General features: G+C 42.7%; 1 protein-coding gene across 1 annotated transcript in view; it reads left to right on the top strand.

Moving 5' to 3' along the window:
• The window catches only part of BANK1 (B cell scaffold protein with ankyrin repeats 1), a 2,047,355-nt gene that overhangs the window by 1,155,253 nt on the left and 872,041 nt on the right, over positions 1 to 20,061 (top strand). Inside the window, exon 7 of the mRNA XM_069230214.1 lies at positions 6,493 to 6,689. Coding sequence (XP_069086315.1) covers positions 6,493 to 6,689 — 197 coding nt within the window. The remainder of the gene's footprint in view (positions 1 to 6,492; positions 6,690 to 20,061) is intronic.

Here is a 20,061-nt window from a genome sequence, read left to right as displayed (position 1 = left end):
CTCCGGCGTATGGGAAAATGCATCAAAAAATGGTGCACGTCAGATCTGAGGCAAAAATCAGGCCTCAAACCGGATTTGCGCAATTTTTTGGGATGCCCAACCTCCATTGACATGACTCCTGTCTTAGCAAAGACAGGAGTCATGCCCCCTTGCCCAATGGCCATGCCCAGGGGACTTGTGTCCCCTGGGCATGGCCATTGGGCATAGTGGCATGTAGGAGGGCCCAAATCAGGCCCCCCTATGCCACAAAAAAAAATCTGAAAACAATACTTACCCAAACTTACCTTTACTTCCCTGGGATGGGTCCCTCCATCCTTGGGTGTCCTCCTAGGGTGGGCAAGGGTGGCAGGGGGTGTCCCTGGGGGCAGGGGAGGGCACCTCTGGGCTCCTTCCAAGCCCACAGGTCCCTTAACCAGGTGTTAAAAAACGGCACACATCAGGCTGTGCGCCGTTTTTTAAGGCCCACCCCCTCCTGTGCATCAAAATGACGTCAGAGTATAAATAAGGGGCACAGGCCTTAAAGTAATTTTTTGGAAGGGAACGCCTACCTTGCATATAATTAACGCAAGGCTGGTTCCCCCTTCCAAAAAATGACGCACATGGTGGAATTTTGACGCCCGCAGGGTCGGACGTCAAAGTATAAATATGGGGCAGGGTTTGCGCCGATTGTGCGTCAAACATTTTGACGCACATTCGACGCAAACAGAGTATAAATATGCCCCTAAACTTCTAGGCCACTAACCTGAGTCTGGCTAGAACCTCCTGCTGGAGAATCAGAAATAACAAAGGAGGTGGAGAGATTGGTAATCTCTACTCTTTCTCCACCGTCAAAGACTTTAGGAGGGAAAACCAATTTGAGCATGTCTGAGTTGGTGGTTACCTTCTCTTTCCTGAACCTCAGAAGAAACTTGGGAATGAGAGGGAAAGGGGGGCAGGCATACAGGAGACCTGAAGGCCATCTGCAGGACAGAGAATGCACCCACCAAGCTTGAGCTTCCTTTGTCTGTGAACAGAACCTCTGAACCAGAGAATTGGAAGAATGGCAAAAAGATCCATAACCGGGAACCCCACCTATATGCCACTTGAGGGAACACTGTGGACAAAAGTCCATAGAAGAGGGAATTATCCTGCTCAATGAGTCCACTACCACATTCAATCATTCCTGAGTTTGAATTGCTGAAATGGAGCATCATTCTCATTTCTGTCCAGTGAAAGAATTTGTCCAAAATGTTAGCCATTAAAGCCAACCCTGTGCCTCCCTGTTTATTCGAATATGACTTGGCTGCCATATTGTCTGTTTGAATCTGAACCCTTTTTACTGCATTCACGTTAGACAATACAAACACAGTGAGACGGGCAGCCTCTAGCTCCCTCCCCTTGGAGGACCTTCTGCTCGAAGCCAAAGATCATTTGCCCTTGACCTAGTGATGACCAAGTCAGCGCCCCCACCCTGAGAGGCTGTCATCTGTTGAGATGATCATAAGGGGAGGCAGACAGAAAGGAGTCCGGAGGATTAAATACTGACAGAATGAACCTCACGAATTGCTGAAGATGGAATCTTGCCCAAGGAGCAAGAAAGACTGTGGATTCCAGATAGACCTGCACCTGAAGGTACACAAATATCCTGGGAGATGACTGGACAAGCAAGGATCTGATGTGGGACTCCATCTTCTGCACCTGGTTTGAGGTAGAGTCACTAACCCCTCAGCCATGAGAAACTGAACTCCGATAGAGAGTCAGTTCTGATTTTTCCCAATTTATGAGAAATAAACTGAAAATGAAATCCTCCTACGGCAAACCTCAGCTACTTTTGATGTTCCTGTGCAATTGGGATATGAAGATAGGCTTCTCGTAGATTGATTGTGGTCAGAAATTCCGTGCCTTCGAACATTGGAATAATGGATTAAAGAGTGACCATCTTGAAATGAACAGTACAGACGCACAGGCTCACCCTTTTTGGACACGGAACTAGCCTAAAAAAACCTGATACCTTTTGTATGAGAAATTGAATGAAATATTCTCCTTTTCCTTGCTCTGAAGGAGGAACTCTGACTATAGCTCTCTTTTGGAGAATTCATCCCTTGGCAGAGGCTTGAAACCAGACCAGTTTTGGGTGAAAGATTCAGGAAATCGATATGGTATCCCTCCTGAACAACACTCAGCACACAATGATCATTAATGTCCTGGTTCCAGTTGTGAAAGAATGTCTGAATCCTTCCCCCACTGACAATAGAAGATTTGGAGAGCTGTAGTTATTAGAACTGGCTCTTGGACACCCCATGTTGATCTTTCAAATCCGATTTCTTGTTTGAGATTGAAAGTATTCTTTAGCTAAGAAAAAGATTTGTAGTCCTTTTGTGGAGAAGAACAAGAAGCATGTCCCCAAGCCACTGAGGGTAAGAAGAGGAGGAGGCTTTACCCTTATATGGAAGAGCATACTTTCTGTGCTTGAAAGCTTTGGATATGACACCAGACATCTTTTCTCTGAATAACTTCTTTCCATAAAATGGGAGCTTAAATAAAGAAACGTTTTCTGACTTCTCCGCCTTCCATTCACACATGCAAAAATTATGTTGAGTAGCCACCGCTGCCCCAGATGCCACCAAAGCTTCCCTCAGAATATCTGAAGAAATATCTACTAGGTATTTGGCCTGCTGCTCAATGACTGCCAAAATGTTTGAACAATCCGTCCCATCCTGGATCGCTTTAGCCAAAGCATCAATTTCTTTTATCAAAGATTCCACTTAGTATGGTTCATAGGTTGAAGATTTTAATGTCAAATTTTAAACAGAACTCTTCAAGGAGCTGTCCACCTTTTTATCATTTACATCTGATGAATCACAATCATCCGTGCTGAGGGAAGTTGTTTTAGTCAGAGTTGCAAGAATAGAATCGACTTTCAGAGTTTGTGGTACAGTGTCATTAGCATCCTCAAGAGCAAACAACCAGTGTAGGAAACAAGGAATAGCTGATCAGGGCCCTTCCATTCTTCAAAATCTTAAATCCTAAATTTTGAAAAGAAGAGGCATGGAGATGACTGGAAGTTTGATATACTGGGGAAACAAAGCATCCTCATTGTTCTGTCCAGGAAAGGCTGGAAGGCAAAATTATGCCCGATGCGACCTAGAATCTCAGGCACCTCCTCTCTCCTGACATATTTCCCCAAATAAGTGGAAGGAGCCTCCTCATCAGAAGAAGAAGATCTTGTAGACACAGTAGTCTGAGCCTTAGAACAACCCTTCATCCTCTTGGACTTGCCTCCCTTGGAAGTAAGGGTTTTTCATACAGCAGAGTCAATCATTTTCTGCACATCTGTGGCAGTCAACAGGGCCTGCTCACCTGGATACTGAAGAGGAGCTGATGGAGACCTTCCTCTCCTAACAGGCAGAGGTGCCTCACAATCTAACTAAGAAGAAGTGACCTCCCTCCTTTTCCTACTGTGCTTTTTCTCCAATGTCCTGACCCTTTCTACCACTTACAGTGACTTCCACAGATTTTGATGACATACATCTCTGACGTGTTTTCTTGTATGCTGCCATGTATGCGGGTACCCTGTATTAGTCTGGTGAGAAAAAAGAAAGAATAGGGAGGTTGCGGGAAGGGAGTGGCCTTTATGTTTACAGCTGGCACGCTTTGGATTGGTTGTCTGATGAGGCAGGACTGCCTCATTTAGTAAGTATGGAAAGCGAGGGGTCGATGAGATAATGAGGTGTGAGGTGAGGGTTTTTTCAGAAAAGTAATGACACATATGGATTTAAATGAACAACATGAAATACCAGAACTCAAAGAGATCTTGACATTCTAACCGTAAGGGGGAAGAGTGGATAAGAGAGAGCATTGACTGGTGAAGCAACCAAATGTGAAAATGTGGAACTATAATTTACTGTTCGAATTTGGTGAACACGTTTTAGCTAAGCAGTCAAGCAGAGCAGAGACTAGTTTGTGCTCTCATCCACAAGCACAGAATTTCCATTTGAGAAAGGCTGCTTGATTTACGGATGCTGTTTTTATCTCTGCTAAGGAATGGAACATCTATTGCACACCGCTTAACTATTTCCTGGTATAAAAGGGATCCCTGGAGGGCTTTCAACATCCTATAATAGCTGTAAAATTTCGAATACATTTTTACAAGGCTCCAACCATACATTTACTGTGGGACTGCTATAATAAGCATTTGGGGGCATATTTATACTCTGCGCTGAATTAGCATAATTTTTTTTACACAAATTCAGTGCAAACTCAACTCCATATTTATACTCTGGTGCTAGACACGTCTAGCGCCAAAATATTGGAGTTAAAGTCATTTTTTGCTAGCGGGAAACTACCTTGGGTCAATGAGATGCAAGGTAGGCGTTCCCGGGCAAAAAATGACTCTAAAGCCCCAGCGCCTCATTTATCCTCCCATGCAAAAATGGTGCACGGGAAAGAGGCGGGCCTAAATAATGGCGCTAAGCTTGCTTAGAGCCATTATTTAATGCCTGTGTCAGGGTACGCGTTAGGGGACTTGTGGGCCCATTTCCATGGTGGAACACCATGGAATGAGTCCTCAGCTGACCTCCCCAGGCACCAGGGACACCCCAACCCACATCAGAGGATGGGGGACCCCATCCAAGGTATGTAGAGGTAAGTATTTTTATTTTAACTGCCATTAGGTGCCCTGAAATGGGCCCCCTATATGACACTGGGTACAATGACCATGCCCATGGGACCCTTGTCCCCTGTGCTGACCATTGGGGTGGTGGGCATGACCTCTGTCTTTTCTAAGACAGGAATCATGTGGTATGGTAGGTTTTGCATCAAGAAATGACACTAGGCTGGTTAGGGTAATTTTTTTTTACTCTAACCAGCCTAACGTCATTTTTTTGGTGCAAAACCCCCTTCCCCCATACCGCACCCCCACCCCCACCCGGCTAACATAATTTTCCAAAACGTTAGCCCACCCTCAGCGCCATTCCTTAAATATGGCACCCGGCTGGTGCTGTGGAATGGCGCAAGCCGGAGCTATACTTTTTGATGCAAAGCTGCGTTTGTGCAGTTTTGCGTCAAAAAGTATAAATCTGGGCCTTATTTTGCTGAATGTGCTTGTGTCCTGCCACTAATAGGAAGGGGCTGCACTCATATGCCATTGGTGCTGCAAGATAAGCCCATTGTGCAGTCATCATGTTCCAAATGTACTAGCAACATGTGCAATGCAAAATGTGCATGTGTAATTTACTGCCATCATATGCACAAGGTTCACCAATAATTTGCCAGAGAGTACTATCATTGGACGGCTTGAAAATGCCAGGAGAGAACTGAACTGGGCCTAATTGGCCTGGAAGGACTCCGACTGCCCAATATAGTCAGTTTACCCAATCAGAATATCTATCAATTGGGAATTCTTTCATGGATACACAGGCAAAAACCTAATTGGTATTATGGTTTTAACTATAGTTTGGAAACCACGTGAATGGCATGAAATCTATTTATTTGTTTCTTAAGTGAATACTATTGCCACCCAAACGCTATTGATATTTGGTGTATAGATTTCCTGGGACCAACTACCCACTTTGGATCAAAAGCCTCTCTAATTTTGGGAGATCAAATGTGAAATTGTTGCGTATTCATGATTAGTTCTGTTACACTGAGTACATTATTGTGCTCATGAACAAGACCGTCAATTAGCAGATGTTTGGCAATGTCGACAAATTCGCCCAATTGGGTGCATAAATAAGTCTTTGAATGTGTCTGCTTCCTTCTATGAACTGGACAGGCTTGAGATTAGAATGTGCATGTATTAACACTCCATGTGGCACGCTAAGCCCTATTATAGGCATGCATTATGCAAAGTGAATGATTAATGCAGAACAATGAGATGACATTAGTGTATCTACAGTTAATGGATCTGAATTATAGCCATTCTTTTTTTTGTCTTTTTTTTTAAAACTATATGGCTGTTTAACAAAATATTTTTGTGATATTTTTTCTAGTTTAAGGTGTAGACCTCATTTAATGTTTATATAGAAGGTTTACTACATTATGCAACCTTTCACCCCTATGACTTTGGTGTCTTTCCCTAAAATCTAGAAATAAGTTATGAAATGTTATTATTGAATGTTATCCTTTTTGAGGTATAATCAGTGCACCTTGTTTATGTGGTACTACCACTGTATGTGGGGTGCAGTCATATGCGGGGGGGGCCGCCATGGAATTCCAGAAAAATGTAATCATTTGCCAAGAATGCAGACATCATATGTCAAGAGAATTTCCACTAAGAGTTTCTATCATCTTCAGATAAATGTACTTCCCCCATACACTACTGGTACTAATGCAATATAAAGTCTAGCCAACTAATTTAAACTAAATTAACACACACTAAACTAATTAAATTGAACTAAATGAAGCTCAAATGAACTAAGTTTGAAATTTTGAATAGGGTGCATATTTTAAAGGTCATGACATGAGGGACATGATTTTCTGTATTTTACATGTACCTCGTCTTTATCTTTGCAGTTTGCCAGTCTGGGGAATATCCGACTCTGCTTCACTGTGCGGCCAAATTTGGCTTCAAGAACCTAACAACTCTTTTAACACAGTGTCCTGGGGCAGTTCGTGCTGCCAGGATGATCAACGGGGATGGAGATGACCCAGCAAGTCTTGCTGAGAAACATGGGCATGAAGATCTTCAACAGCTCATCCAAAAAGTATCTGTAAGTCCAAAAGCCTGTATAAAACTTGTCAGCAATGCAAGACAAATGTGACAGTGACCTTTTCTCCAATTTTAAGAAATACTGTCAGAGAAGATGAGTATGGGAAAGTCTAGATGTCATGAAGTGTACAATAGAAAGGATACATCCAATTTATGCCTTCGTACAGAGCTCAACTTTTGACATAACTGACATAATGCACTAACTCCCATTGTGACTGCCACCGATCTGTATTGTTCTGCTGCTCACACTGTAACTGTTCACCCCAGCCTTGTTAGTCTAGTCCGTGCAAAGATGGAAGAATACAGATGAGCTAAGTTTTTTAAGGGAACATAATCTAGGGACATTTTTTATATTTTTTTCATGAAACGCAGGCAAGCAAGCAACATTGCTATGATGTGTTGCGTGAAATAGAGAGAGCAGGATTTGGCATACATACTAAGATATGGTTCTCGTTTGCCCCCTCCTATCACTCACACACTATGTGGTACCTCGCGCCAAAGCAGCCACCCTTGCACCATGGTGCAGGGTCGCCTGTGTTACAGGCAGGATTGTTTTTTGTGCAGGAAGGGGTATCTTCCCAAACAAAAATGATCTTTAGAGGTAATTTCCTCTTTCAATGCATGATGCAGAATGCAACACGCATAGAAAGAGAAAGTGACGAGGAAAAATGAAGATTATTTCTCCTCGTCAGGGTTGGACTGGCCTACAGGGCAATCAGACAGTGCTCGATGAGCTGGTCTGAAAGATCAATGAGTGGCTATTTTTTGGCACCTTGTGGGCCTTTTTCATGGTCTACTGGGCTGGTTTTACTCTTGATTTCCCTGATACTAAAACAAACATTGCCTGCAGCAAGCGCAAATCCATGTAGTCTTCCATACTTTGCAAAATACATATACAGCATGTCTTTACAAGTTCAAAACTGTCCCAGTTTACTAACATGGGCTACATTTTTTACTATCTATTTCACAAATGGGGGGCCACTTTTATTTTGGTGCCCCAGCCTATATTCTGTCCCAGTACACCCCTGTTCCTTATTACCCCTCTCTGTGGTAGCACAGGGTTTTGGTGAAATCGCAGTTTGTTGTAGTTATTAAATCGGGATTTGTGTCAAATTCCATAGGTGGATGTACTGGAACACTTATGCTCCACCCACAGAATGCCTACCACTTTGAAATGTAATGCAATGCAGTACAATTCATTGAGTTGTTTCTATTTCTTTGCAAAGTCAGGCAAGGCAGCGCAAATTGCCTATTGAATGGCTTTGTAAATATTAATGATCATTTTCATTGTCCTTCATCACCTTGCGCCATGCAAGAACAATGCAGATGCCCTACTGAGGTAGGCCACATACTTGAAATGTATTTAAACAAATAAAACAAATGATATATGATGGTCAGAGAAAGGAGTCAGAACCTACAAGTCAAGCTGGGAATTAGTATGTGATGTGTGGCCACATGAGAAGGCGGATATATGGAACTCTAAAGAGGTTTAGTGTGATTAGTCCCTCTGACAGACGGTTTCTCAATAAAATTCCCAATTGAGAAATGACTATTTTGACAAATGTTCTCTACTCCTTTTGTTTAAAAAGGGAAGCTACTCTAAAGCCTATAAACAGTTTTTACACCCGTAACCTGCACTTTGTTTCTGTTTCCTCATCTGCCCCTATTGCTTGTTTTCATCTGCCATATCTAGTCACAGCAGTAACTGAGTGGGAGCTGTCACGAGTCTGGTTCCAGTATCTACTCTTGAAGCAGGTCCCTGCTCCGGACAGGCCCCTGTGAATGGCCCCTCCTGCATGCCTGTGAGGTGTGCAGTGTTGATGCAAATCTAGTGTGCGTCGACACGGGGAATAGCTAGGGGCTCTTTTCCAGTTAGTTATGCCTGCCTTTATGGACAATCTAGTTCCTTTTGTCTAGGTGGTACCTGGGCATGAAACTGCTGGCGGTCAAATGCAGCACGTCTGGACCCTCGCTGCCATGACTAGCAGCGCATCAACTGAACCATAACCCCCCTGCTGTGTATATTAATGAGTTGCTAGGAGACAGAATGTGCTTGTAAAGAGTCTTTGGCTTTCCTGAGCTCTGGGCTCATGCAAGATAAGTAGATTTATGTTTACTCTATATAAATGCTAACTATGTCTTTCTATGTGTCTAAGCTCACACTAATAACTTCCATATATAGAGCCTATCATAGAAACTGACGTATTTAGTCGCTCAAAAATAATTGTATATTACTATCAATTGGAATCGATTTTATCAACCTTCGAAAATGAAAGATTGAATCAAAACCTTCAGGGATTCAAACATATTCCTTGTAGGATAGACAGAGCTAGTGGATGAATAGTTAATTGACCTGTCCTGATAGGATTGAGACTTGCGACACAGATATAACTAAAGGTTCTCTGTAACCACAGCATTACCCCACTGAGCTCTCCTACAGGCTACGTTTATATGGTATGCATAGCACCAGACTTTCTGAGCTATTTTGTGATAATTCATACTGTTACTAGTCAATGAAGTAGCAAATGCATTTACCACCTCAGCTATCTTACATACACTCTGATCCTCATAGTGCTGCCATCCTTGTCGCCGCCTCTCGTGTCTACACCCACCTTCTGTCACTACCCACTGTGTGTACATTCTCTGTATTTTCAGCACTGCTGCTAGCTCACAGTCTATTTCGTTTTCCAAAAGTAATGAGAACTCACTTCACTCAGATCTGCTCCAGAGCTGGTGTCCTCTCTTGTCCTGGCAGTAGCACTGATTCCAGTCGGCCATGCATGTTCTTTCTGGCCTGTGCAGCTTTCATCATTACTAATGCAAACTGAGTAGAACGTAGAGAAAGGTTTTGTTCTGTTTTTGCTATCGTAGGAAAGGTTGTCCTTAAATTAGGGTTTGTTAAATCACAAAGGAGCCAATTCTCAAAGACATGCGTCGGAGTCCACCTGTAGTTCTCTTTTACCTTCTCTTACATGCCTTTGTGAAATAGCATCAAAACAACAAAAATGGGGAAATGTAGGTCATATTTACATATAAATAGCACAACCAGAAAGGACTGTGCCCCTTGGCACTTTTACTAATAAGGAGTTTTGCGCTTCAGGCCTTATTCACAAAGTCTTATAAAATTACGTAAACTGGTACTCCTGTATTAATTTTATTAGGGTCCAACTAAAAGTGCATGATGGGATGTGTGGATTCTAAGCACAGTTTATCCTTAATATTTGTTGATCTAACGAGGATTAAAAATTGACCTAGAATGTCAAATTGATTAAAAATGCTTGATTTAACTGGACTTGGATTCAAACTATGTTCACATTGTATAAAATGAGTGAAATATAAACATTTGAGTGCACGCCAAAGTCATACAGTTTCGGTGACATCAGTCGATGTGTTAGTTTCATATTCCAGTGGAAAACGACACCTTTTTTTGCACTCGGCAGAACGTCAAGTGTATATTGTAATAGTATCCATAGTCCACAACTGCATGCTAATGCATCTCCCTAAATTGAAATATAAGTCTCCCAGAGGCTATCAGCAGCTGGGAAATATGTGGAATCCTTAAGACAGCGTTCCCTGTACTATAAACCCTAATAATTTTGAGTCCTATTTCATTAGTACTGAGTATATTTCTGTGCCTTTTTCAGCATTTGTTAAATTGTGCTATAGTTACCTAAGTTACGTGCGCCATTGTTTTTGCAGTTTTGGAATAACATTTTTAGACCACCAGTAAAAGGAAGCTTTTCATGTAGAAGCCAGCTACAACCCATGTGGTACAATGGATGTCTTCTAGAGCAGTGATTCTTAACTCGTGGCCCAAGAGCCCTGGGGGTCCCCGAGGCCTACTCAGGGTATGTGCAACTGTTTTACAAAATTAAATAAAAATAAAAGGAATCAATGAAAATAACAAAAGTGTGTACTGATAAAGAAGCAAAAATGTAAATGTGCAGCCTTTTTCTAAATTTGATTGTGAATTACACAAAATACCTCAATGTTTGAACGATATTTGTGTACTTGGTGCTGTATATTTGTGCATTATTGTAAGGTTCAAATAATGGAAATTGCTTAGGCAGGGGCGTCCAACTTCCAATAATGAGTCAGTGAGGGGTCCCTGGATTCCAATAATGATTCAGTGAGGGTCCACAGAATTAGTGCAGTTTTGCAGCAAAATTCATAAATGTGGGCCTTTGGCCCTGATTTATACTTTTACATGCAAAACTGCGTTAGCGTAGTTTTGCGTGTAAAAGTATAGCGCCGGCTAGCGCCATTCCTGGACGCCGGTCGGATGCCATATTTAAGGAATGGCACTAGCCCGCAGTAATGCCCAGTTAGCGTCATTATAAATAACGCTAACCGGGTGGGGGAGGCGTAGGGGGAACCAAATAATGGCGCTACACTGCTTACAGGCAAAAAAATTGCCTGTAAGCAGTGTAAAGCCATTTCCTGATGCACAACCCCCATGGACATGGCTCCTGTCTTAGTAGAGACAGGAGCCATGCCTACTACCCCAATGGCTGTGCCCAGGGGACAAATGTCCGCTGGGCATGGCCATTGGGGCCAGTGCGATGCAGGGGGCCCCAGTTTAGGGCTCCTAAGAGGGGAAAAAATAATAAAAAATATACTTCCTGGACCTACCTGGGATGGGTCCTCCATCCTCCGGTGTCCCTCTGGTGTCGGTGGGGGTGTCCCTGGGGCAAGGGAAGGGCACCTGTGGGCTCTTTCCATGGTCTCTGACCATGGAAACATGCCCACAGGTCCCCTAACACCTGCCCTGAACCCGGCATTAAATAATGGTGCAAAGCAAACTTGGCATAATTTTTTGACCCCTTCTCCCCCGTGTGTGATTTTAGAACGGGGGGATAAATATGTCACTAAGGCCATAGAGTCATTTTGCGCACGGGAACGCCTACCTTGCATCTCATTGATGCAAAGTAGGTTTCCACGTCCCAAAAATGACTTTAACTCCATAACTTGTATAACTATGGAATTAGTTTTGCACCGAATTTGCATTGAAAAAAATGATGCAAATTCAGCTCAAAACAAGTATAAATATGACCCTTAATGTGTAATTTTCAGACGAAACGCACCAAGAACTTTACACTGGAAGTACCTTTAGCACAATTCTTACACAAGACACTGCTCAATGGCCTTTGCACTACGTTGCAAGGCATTGGCGCTTAAATGGCCGACGATGTAATCAGGAGTTCAGACACTGTAAATACAATGCAGCACAGTACTTTCTCATTCACTTAAAGCAACGGATTCTTCGGATCGGATTATTGGTAAATCTGACCCCAAATCTACTACCAGGTCACTTCTTGTTTCTGCCCAGAAGTAACGACCACTGGAAGACACTTCACAGGAAGTTGCTGTCTATTAAGTGTTGGGTTTAGGCATTGCTAAATATGACACAGCTAACACTTTATTGTAGCCTGGCTTTATTGTGGGGAACACCGCTGTCACTCATAGAGCTTTCCTTTCTGCCAATTTGGGAATACTTTGTAAGGGTGCGTAATACTTCTGCCATTAAATGTGTTCTACAAGATTTTAAACTGTAGCGAAAGGTAATTACATTTTTGACATTCGCTTGATGGCCTCACTTGTACAAAATGTTTCCTGAGCCGGCAATAATTTAATGCATACTTCTGCCAGTCAAGACGCTGTTTGTTTTTGAAAAACATCCACACATGCCGTAATTGCACAGCAAAAGAAGTTGATAATTGAGCAAAAGCTTTATGGAAATTCCGTCTTTAGAGGAGAGGATCAACAGACTAGCAGAAATATGCATCCGAATTCTTTGGTAGCTGAATACCAAGGCTGCCTAGTTTTGCTTCCTCCTCATGTCCCTTTATTTCACCTCCCTAACGCCAGGAGTGCCTGCAGCCTTTGCAGGTCCTAGGTGAAAAATAAAACTTCATTCAGGTCCCCAATCCTAATTTTAAATAGAAAACATGTTCTCTGAAACAAGAGACAGGTAACTTTACATAGAAGCTCCATAATATGTAGCCACCTAGTGGCGTGGATCCCTTTAGCTGCCTCAATAGAAATTAACCTGCTAGGGCCCATATTATTGGTAGGGCACACTGTCTTTATTTGTGCCATGGTGCATCTTTAAACAGGTGCACCGGAGGCAAACAGGGACAATGTGCCCTTTTAAAATGAATGCGCCGCCCTGGGGGCAACACCTTCAATGAAGTACGGAGCGATTGCTTTAAAGCTCAGTGTTCACAATGCAGGCAGCAACCTGCCTTCACTTTGAAGAGGGGATAGAGATCTCCCTTCAGGCGGGTGCAGTGAGTGACTGCACCTGCCAGCAGGGATGTCTGAGAGGTCCATGGAACCACTTTGGACCTTCCAACAGACTGTCCTCAGGGGGTGTACAGACAGCGCACCACCCTTTTGAATTAGGATTCATCAGCTGGGTGTGTGGAACCTACTCCTGGTTATACTTGTCCCACTCAGGGTGACACACTAAAGTATACAAAAAAGGTTAATGAGCCTTAATGAGGGCAAAAACGGTCCTGGGTTGCTTGTGTGCTGGTTCAGGTAGGTCCTGGCCTGGCAGTCCAGGCTGGACTGTTCCCTTTGGAGCATGGTCAAGATTGATTTGCATATGACTCGGTTCAAACTGATGTAGTATGGTGTGCAAAGTAACAATGGACAGGAATGCAGCCTGACTAATTATTAGTGGATGAGATTATTTCAACCATTCTATCCATCACTCTTTTGTATACTTGAGTGCGGTGCCATCAGTAGGATGGACCTAGCAGTTCGGGTTGGACTGTTCGCATTGGAGCAGGGTCATGACTGATTTGCATATGGTTTGGTCCAAACTGAGGTGGCATGAATTTCAAAATAACATTGGACTGGGATCTGGCCCCAGTGATTACCAGTGGCTGAGATTAATTCAAGCATTCTATCCATCACTTTTTTGTATACTAAAGTAACTGAAACTTGCGCGCCCGCAATGCAGAGTGTTATCATCAATGATTTCAGATATTGTACTGATGTTATCAATGATGTCACAGAATATGTCATAAATTATGTGATATTTGAGGTAAATAGAAGTGCATGTCCTGGGCATGCGTTATAGCTACTTAAGGGCACGAGTTATAGTCTTTTGAGATAACTATAACTGGTGGATTTAAGTGGTTTTGTTCCATAAAATGGTATGTTTTAACTGAATTGTCAATTAACTATAATGTCCCTTTAACCTTTTTTTCCAGGGAATTCCTAAGATTTTGTTTAAATATAAAGTAAGTTATTATTACAATTTGCAACTATAATGTCACTTTAATCTTTGTTTTTTTTAGTGAATTTCTATTTTTTTAATGTAAAGTATGATGACCATTACCGGACGTGGTGTGGGGTTGGACGTCCAATGCCACTGCAGTGTTTGGTCTTCAACTGTGTGCGGTGTGGGGTTGAGCTCAGGACCTGGCCGATTCGGCCGACCATGGTGTGGATTTGGGCACAGCGCCAGGCCTACAACAAACCTCCTGAAAATAACAAGAATATTGAGTGTATGGCTGAAGGTATTATGAAGGTATTATGCCAAATCTAGAGGTGAAGGTGCTGACAAAACTAGAATCAACAACCTTAAAGAAATGTACAATCCCTATAGAACTGGACATGTTACAAATCCATTCCTTGAGTGCACCAATATGTCTCAGAAGGTTTGTATTTAAAAGGGACTGTATCTCTGCAGATAACCTCACCAATTGGAGCACATAGGTCTTACATGCAGATGTCAGTGCCACATGTTTTTGGAACAATAGAGCTTTTAGTGTTCTTGATGGTTTATAGTAGAGGATTCCATCAATTTGAGTTAAATTTGAGAACAATTGCTCATTGTTGTTAACGTTTCGTTTTGTAGAAGAAGTTTGTGGCACTAATCAAAGATCATCTTCCACCCTCCCCAAGCTCGGGGCAGTGTCACTGCTGCTACTCAAAACCTGTAGAGGAACATCCTGGTCTATAGTGAGAGGGAGTCGGGGACTACTCAATAGTCCTCTAGATCTGCTGTGTAGGATCAACCACCTGGTGTAACTTGATATTCTCAATGGAAACAAAGTGGTTTTCCTTAGCACCAGGCAGCCGTGATAGAATAACAGATCTGGTATACTTTAAGAAGGATCTAACTCCTTTTTCACAGCAATCTTTTCACACACTAGATCCCCAACTTTTGGAATCCAGCCAGTAGGTGTTTTTGTGCATCTCTTGTTCCCAAGGAGGCAGTACTGGCAGATGTGTTGTCATCAAAGAACTGTTGTAAGTCCTGCAAGACAGTGACATGTTCATTTATGACAAAAGGTGTATCTACCGCCTCCACACCAGGACCATCAAGATCGGGAACATACATTTGTGCCCAGACAGGACTTTATATAGGGTATGCCCTTCCATGGACCTTCTGGGCAGATTATTAAGTGCTCTCTTGAGTCCATACCAGTGATTAAGCCAACTACAAACCATGCCTAATACTCTCACTGTTAAGGATTGCTTTAAGTCTCGATTTCTTCACTCCACAACACTAATTCCCTCAGGATGCTATGGTGACGAATAGTGAAGCTGGACCCCTAACAGAGCCATTGTGTCCCTGAATTCCCTTGAGGCGAAAGCAGGGTCCTGGTCCAAGTGGAAAGCCGCAACTGCAAATGTGCTGATCAAGTCTTGCAAATCTTTAATAACAGTTCAAGCATCAGCTGAGCATTGTGGCCATACCAAAAGAAATCTGGAGCATGAATCAACAGCGACTAAGGTGTATTTGTATGCACTATCAGGTGTCAAGGGACCACAGTGGTCCAGGTAGACACATTGCAGAGGTTTTTTGGAAATTAAGAGGGGTGTCTGCGGTGGGTATTTGACAGCGGATCCTTTCATTAGCTAACAGATGTCATAGCAAAGGATATACTGTTTAGTCTGTTTGTATAGACCTGGCCACCAGTAACATGATTGTAATAATGAACTAGAAGCCGTCACACCAGCATGGGCACCATGGGGATCACATGATCACCTACCCCTGGTATTGTTAATAGGGCAGTGTCTAGGCTAGATATATGGTAGGAATATTTGGCAGGATATGCCTCTGGCATGGGCTTGCTTTCAGCTGAAGCTTTCACAGCAGCCAATGTTTTATCATCCAACCTCCTCCATGAACGAGTTATTCCAGCAACAGAAGCTGTAGTTACTGCTGATTTGGCCACTTTGTCAGCCAAGGTATTGCCTATAATGTGTATTCCAACATGCCCTTTGAATCTCTGAACCAATTCTGGTGCCAGTAATGCAGGTATTCATTGAAGGACTGGACACAATAATACAAATGACAGATTACTAATGTCAATTTTCCTGGATCCGTGTGTTCCAGAACCATCAACAGGGCCTTGAGCTCTGCTAATTGTGGAGTGCTGTCCCCTAAGGTCTGCGTATAGGTATGTTGTGGATTCAATTCACCATCCTTCAAGTAGCCACTCACAACCACACAGGCAGCAGAGTATTGATGTTTAGTGCCTACTGCTGGTTGGACTGAACCATCAGTGCAAATGATTGTATGATATTGTTCAATAGGCAAAGTGTTTGCTGGAATTTGGTATCCTAGTTCATATTGGAGAACTTCTTCAGTTTGTAATTTAGGGTCAAAAACATAATCAACATCAGTGGCTGTCAGAGACATGGAACATTGAATCCATTGTGGATGTAGTGCCTTAGTGTTAGGAACGCTGCATTGAGGGCTGGGATCAGAGATACAACAATAATTTGTTTCCCCTGGGCCAGGGGTCTCTCTTTAATGACATCCATCCGAACAGCAATCAGAATGTTTTCTGTGGGAGTAAAGCGTTATTCAGCTGTGGAATACAGATGTGATTTTTATGCTATAGGGGCAATATCACCCTCATTGAACATTACATAGGTGAAACCAATGGCACCAGTGATTACTCTGACGACCAAATGTGCTTGTAAGTGTTTAGTTGCAATGCTCTAGGAACGTGTGTGTTCGACTGTCTGTGTACTTACTTAGAAAATCAGGATGTATTAAATCATATAATGGTTAAATCCGTTGTGCATAATCTGGAATGTAAATTTTGTCAAAGTTTAAAAAGCCAAAGAATGACTGGGGCTTTTTGATGTTGTTCAGTGGTTGCAATTGTACGCACTTTCCTAGAAAGTGGGGAGCTAGGCTCTTGCCTCCGTCTGATAATTTGTATCCCAAAAATAGGACACTAAGAAAGGCTATTTTTGTTTTTTTAAACTAAATTTGTAGCCTAATTTGGCACATCCCACAACAATGTGCCTCAACCGTCTTATCTGTTGAACAAGATCATGATCCATAAGGTAGATATCATCTACGTAGGACAATGCTTCAGGGTCAATGTTGTGTAAAATTGAAGTTACAAGTACTAAAAACAATCCTGGGCTTTTTTATACCGCTGTGGGAGTCTGCAAAACCTTTTCTGTGAGCCTAAAGCACTAAAACTTGTTAAATCCCTACTTTCAGGTGCTATATTTTCGCAGAAGAAACTGTTGGAAATATCCAAGGTTGTTTTGTATTTTTTGCTCACTATATTGTTAGTAAGTGTAGTACTGTGTACATTGTGAATGGAAAATGTGCGTGTATGATTATTTAAATGTCTGTAGTCTAAGACTATTCTATATGAATGCACCTATTTAGCTACAGGGAACAACAGGTTGTTCATTGGTGAGACACAGAGTTCAGTTACACCCTGGTACTTTAACTGTGTGAGGATTTCTCTCACTGGTGCTTTAGCTTCATGTTTGGTGGATATTGGTGTTCAGGTTGTGGTTGGGACCGAAGTGGTATTATATGCAGGAACAATCTTTATTCCACCCTACTTAGTTATGATACAGCGGGAGTGCCTGCACCAGCGCCAAACCAATAGTGCAAGCCTCCCTAAGCTGTACTGAACTATTGGTGAGAAGGATGGTTCAATTACCTCTTCCCCATATGGGAGATTATGGACAAATTGTGGTGGCCAATCTTTTTGGGCCCAAAAAATATAATAAATGTAAGTTACGGGATCCCAAAAGATAGCATCAATTGTGTGCTCAATGTCTCCTTCTAATTTTATTTTCAGTTTATACACCCTCTCGGGTGTAGAGATGTGCCTGTCAGTAGTCTCGACTTGTAAAAAGTCACTTGTTGCTTTCAACTCCAGGTGCTCTTGAAGATTCCAGTGAACTATTGTGACCTCTGTCATGCTGTCTAGCAGGGCCAGTGCCCACGCCTTGTTCTTCAGTAAAGCTCTCGTCCTCAGTGGCATTGCGAACAGAAAATGCTGCCACGTTCTTACTATTCAATTGAGGTTTTTGTTGGTGAAGTTTCTCTTCTTTCTTATCAGAAACTTCTGATGAGTGTTGCTACTCCTCTTTTGGTTTCATGTACTCAGTTTGCTGCTCTGACCACCCAACTCTCTCACTGCATTTATCCGGTGAGTCCTGAAAGGAGCGAGATTGGCATTTATCATTATAATGATATCTATCAGGAGTTTTTATATTATCTCTATTTCTAAGATTATAGTGGTTTTAAGGGGTCTCTGAATGCAGAGATTCTCCCCTTTTATTTTGAGGTGTTTGTTTTTGTTTATCCCAGCATTTTTTAGAACCCTCAGGTCCTTGCTTGGTCGAATACTCATTGTACTTACCCTGTAATTGGGGTTTCCTAGGTCTGGCTCCCAGACTATCCTGACAAATACTAGAGTAGGTCTTGGCAAAAATCTCTGGCAGCTCTCGTTCTTGATCCTGTACAGGAACACCCCAGAGCCACATGCACACTGCTAGTGCTAGGGCTTCCCCATAAGATTACTTAATATTATTGAAGACACAGTGGCAAAATTGCTCAGTAGTTCCATCCCCAAACCGAGGATTGGGGCAGCCCCGTATTCATCTTGAGTTTGTTTTAACACTTCCATAAGATTGGCAAGTGTTGGTGTACCATGTGTGGTAGTATAGAGTGTGGCAAATACCATGCCCCAAGTATTGCAGTTATGTATGGCGGGACCCATTCCAAATGGCAAGCACCTACTGAAAATTCTGTGTTTATCTTGAGGTCCCGTATGGGGAAATACTACTTCCAGCTTGTTTAATTTTTGAGCTAACCAAAACAGAATTTCTTCCCGTTTGGCGGGTACCTTCCCTACAACTCAATGTACAGTTGCAGGGTTAATGTCTGGTGTGACTGTATGCAGTTGCTCTGTAACACCAAGTACTGGGTTAGTATTTAATTTGTGCACTACAGACTTACTAAGAGTCTATAGATTGCTGTAAGTTTAATGTACAAGATGCGTACATGTACCGCAAATGTACCTGCATCAGGATGTGGCCAATAAGGGCCAGGTAGGACCATCATTACTCAGAGGACCTAACCTAACATGAAGTATTGTGTGGGGTAGGGCGCAGTCGAACCAGTTATGGTGGTCTTGAAAGGATAGAGGTATCTCTAAGTATACATGTGCTCTGTTTTGTGCATGAACATTAGCAGGTGTATAATGATGAAAGGGATTAGTGTTCCCATCGACTGCTGGAAAATTGACCCAAGAATAAAATATTTGTGTTCTATAGGCTGGATAAGTCTCAGCTACAAAGGTAACAGGGCCCCTTTGGGCTGTAAGGCCATTGATTAACAAATGAGCAGTGAGGGGAGGTCACATGTAAACTGCAATTAGCACCCGTTGAGGGTTTGCCATGGTAAATGTACCTGTTCAGAGATAAGGACACCAAATGGGGAATGATCCTTTTAAGGTTCAAGCTTGAACAAACTACAGCATCAAAAGGGTACTACCCATCTAACAGGAGGAAATCTTCAACATAAAGGACATCGCCGTTTATAGTATTGAGGTGCCTTCAGCACGTAGGGAGACAGAGATCCTCAGGAAAATCAGTTTCCTGACAAAACATTAGTCGCGCCATGGCGTGTTGGCTGTCATTGTACCAATGAGGCTGCTGGATTTGTGCGGCAGCATCAGCTGAATTGTGGATATTGAAGAAGCCTGTTGTTGTATTGAGACACCCTCCCCATATAGACCAGGGAACCAGCAGTCTCAGCGAGCAGATGTAGCTGATTCAAACAGCATGCAGTAATAGTCATCTGGCTGGAACCTCCCTCTAATGTGCAGGGGACAGAGAGATGTTTTTATAATATAACAGCTAGTATTCTGAGAAAAGTGTCATGTTAAAATATGTATGTTCCTGTGAAATGTTAGAGACATAGGGGGTCATTCCGACCCTGGCGGTCAAAGACCGCCAGGGCCGCGAATGACGGAAGCACCGCCAACAGGCTGGCGGTGCTTCCTTGCCCATTCTGACCGCAGCGGTAAAGCCGCGGTCAGAAAACCGGGGCCGGCGGTTTCCCCATGGTTTACCCC

The sequence above is a fragment of the Pleurodeles waltl genome, chromosome 1_1, assembly GCF_031143425.1.
Source record: "Pleurodeles waltl isolate 20211129_DDA chromosome 1_1, aPleWal1.hap1.20221129, whole genome shotgun sequence".
Taxonomy (NCBI): Eukaryota; Metazoa; Chordata; class Amphibia; order Caudata; family Salamandridae; genus Pleurodeles; species Pleurodeles waltl.
Note: the sequence above shows the minus strand (reverse complement) of the source record. Positions and strands in the feature narration are given on the sequence as shown.